Source organism: Cibotium barometz, chromosome 51, assembly GCF_041138505.1.
Source record: "Cibotium barometz isolate CiBa-2024 chromosome 51, ASM4113850v1, whole genome shotgun sequence".
Lineage (NCBI taxonomy): Eukaryota > Viridiplantae > Streptophyta > Polypodiopsida > Cyatheales > Cibotiaceae > Cibotium > Cibotium barometz.
The window spans coordinates 16,075,007-16,077,127 of NC_141096.1; the positions used below are offsets into that span (position 1 = coordinate 16,075,007).

The following is a 2,121-nucleotide window of genomic DNA, read 5'->3' on the forward strand; positions in this document are numbered from 1 at the left end:
CTTTGTTCAGGTGTGTAAAGATTGTCATCACTATATTGGGTTAAAATGTTAGATGTATATTTATGCCAAGTTTGTTGCTTTATTCAAAGAAAAATAAGTGCTTTAGAAGCTCCAACATGGATATATATGGCAAGCATGGTGTGTTCAGTATAATAATAAGGTTAGCAAGTTGAGGATTATAAAGCTTATCCTTACTCACCTTCGAAGACGAGCCTTTGTTTTTATGCATGCAAGAATACTCTTGCCCATCAAGAACGAGTCAGCCCATTAGTCACTATTAAAGGTCTAAACACTCCCAAACAAAAAAAAAACTTAGCCACCCATGCTAATAAATATACCACAAGGGTACTACTGCAAGGGATACCATTTACATAATCCTGTATCGTAAGTACTTAGCTTAGATGCGGAGTCACACTAGAACAACTCGGAAAACACGATTTTTGAGGCGACCTTCACAATTATTATTATTAGGATGTGATGATCACAATTATTATTATCGATAGAGGAGCTGTTGTATGATATTTGGGCGAGCTAGACGGAAGCGGCGGTGGTGGGCATTTTAATGTCGATAGAGGAGTTGTTGCTGCTCCTGAGCCAGAAGGGGAGTGTATTCGAGCTGTCAGATAGTTTGAAGTATGTAGTTCCATCCTCCACATATGGGCTCAAGCCAAGGGAAGTCCTGAAGTTGAGGATGTTGTATGCTTCACAGCGTGCAGCTACAATCGCAGGGCAAGGTAGCGGCACTAGCGGCACGTTCTCAGCTGTAGAAAACTGGAAGAGACTGCCTCCTAGTTCAAGCTCCACCAAGAACCATTCGCCTTCGCCTTCTTGTCTCCAGCCCAAAGCTCTCTGGGTTTCCACATTCGTGATTATGACGTCGTCGGACTGCGCTACCCAAAGCCGTATTTCTCTACTAAGGTGGCTGAACGTATACCTAGCCCCTACATCCGCCAAGCGCACATAGTAGGTTGAATTGCTCTCGTCCCACTCCGGCGCCAGGCTTCCTCCTGAAATCGCCGTTAATTCATACACCTCTTGACCATAATACTGTGCTGGGCTCCAGCAAAGTGACCGGTATGGGTACACCAGTTCGCCTTGCGGAGGACAGTGAATAGCATCAGCCCCGACCGACATCAACACCGCCGCTGCCGCTACCACCACCACCACCACAATATTGCTGCACTCAACCAAAAGCCGATGCTTATATAGTAGCTCCATGTCTTGATTAATAAATGTACGAAATAATTACAGCAGGCACTTATTTGACGCAAACCAAATGACCAGGTAATTGGGGGAGAGAGAGAGAGAGAGAGAGAGAGAGAGGAGGGAGGGAAGGAGGCGCGGGGGGATTCAATGACGTTCTTGCTCATACGACCCGAGAGAGAGAGAGAGAGAAAATATGCACAGTCTCCTTTTTCTTCTACATTACCAGTAGCTAGCCTACCCATTACTGCTCGTGATAATATACTACCTACACATGCCAGACTAGTTGTCCTTCTCGCTTACTTGAGTCTTTCAAGAGAGAGAAGCTACCTACCTGCTGCGAAGAGCCATGGCTATTGAAATGTGAATGTGAGTATCACCAGTGAGTGTATGCCAAATGCAATGCAAAAGGGTTGCTTTGGCAAACCCTTTTATAGAATCCAGCCCTACCTATCTTTTTCACAAAAAGATTTGGCCTTTCAACATGTGATGTAAATAAAAATCACGGGTCTTGTGGAACTTGGCCTTTTGCATAATAATTGAAGGACGCCCTACACTATGATGTGTCATGTAAACCATAGTTAACTTCAACATGTTATCAAGATTGTACAGCCAAGTCCTTCCCTTTCAACATATGATCTAAATAAAAATCAAAATTACGGCTCTTTTACTTTCAAGACCACCATCAATTGGAACTTGGTCCTTTGCATTAAAATCAAGATTGTACAATAGAGTTCTTCCCTTTTAACATGTGATCTTAACAAAAATCATGTAAGCCGAGTGGGCAATCATTGTCTCTCCAACAAGTAGCATTCCTCACTTTTACACTCTTCAACATAATTACACAGGTTTGCGTAATGTAATTCTCCATCATACTCTAAGAGCCATAGAATTTTCCATAATAAACTTTTTTGTAGG

The 2,121-nt window shown here is 42.9% G+C and overlaps 1 protein-coding gene across 1 annotated transcript; it reads right to left on the bottom strand.

Annotated features, from left to right (window-relative positions):
- Positions 1 to 303: 303 nt before the first annotated feature.
- On the bottom strand, positions 304 to 1,637 carry LOC147609365 (uncharacterized). The gene is made up of 2 exons (XM_086787700.1): positions 1,538 to 1,637; positions 304 to 1,177 (listed from the first exon to the last, which is right to left on the bottom strand). Exons 1-2 carry the CDS (start codon positions 1,552 to 1,554, stop codon positions 532 to 534), a joined length of 663 nt encoding a protein of 220 aa, XP_086643826.1. The 5' UTR covers positions 1,555 to 1,637; the 3' UTR covers positions 304 to 531.
- Between the last annotated feature and the right edge of the window lie 484 nt (positions 1,638 to 2,121).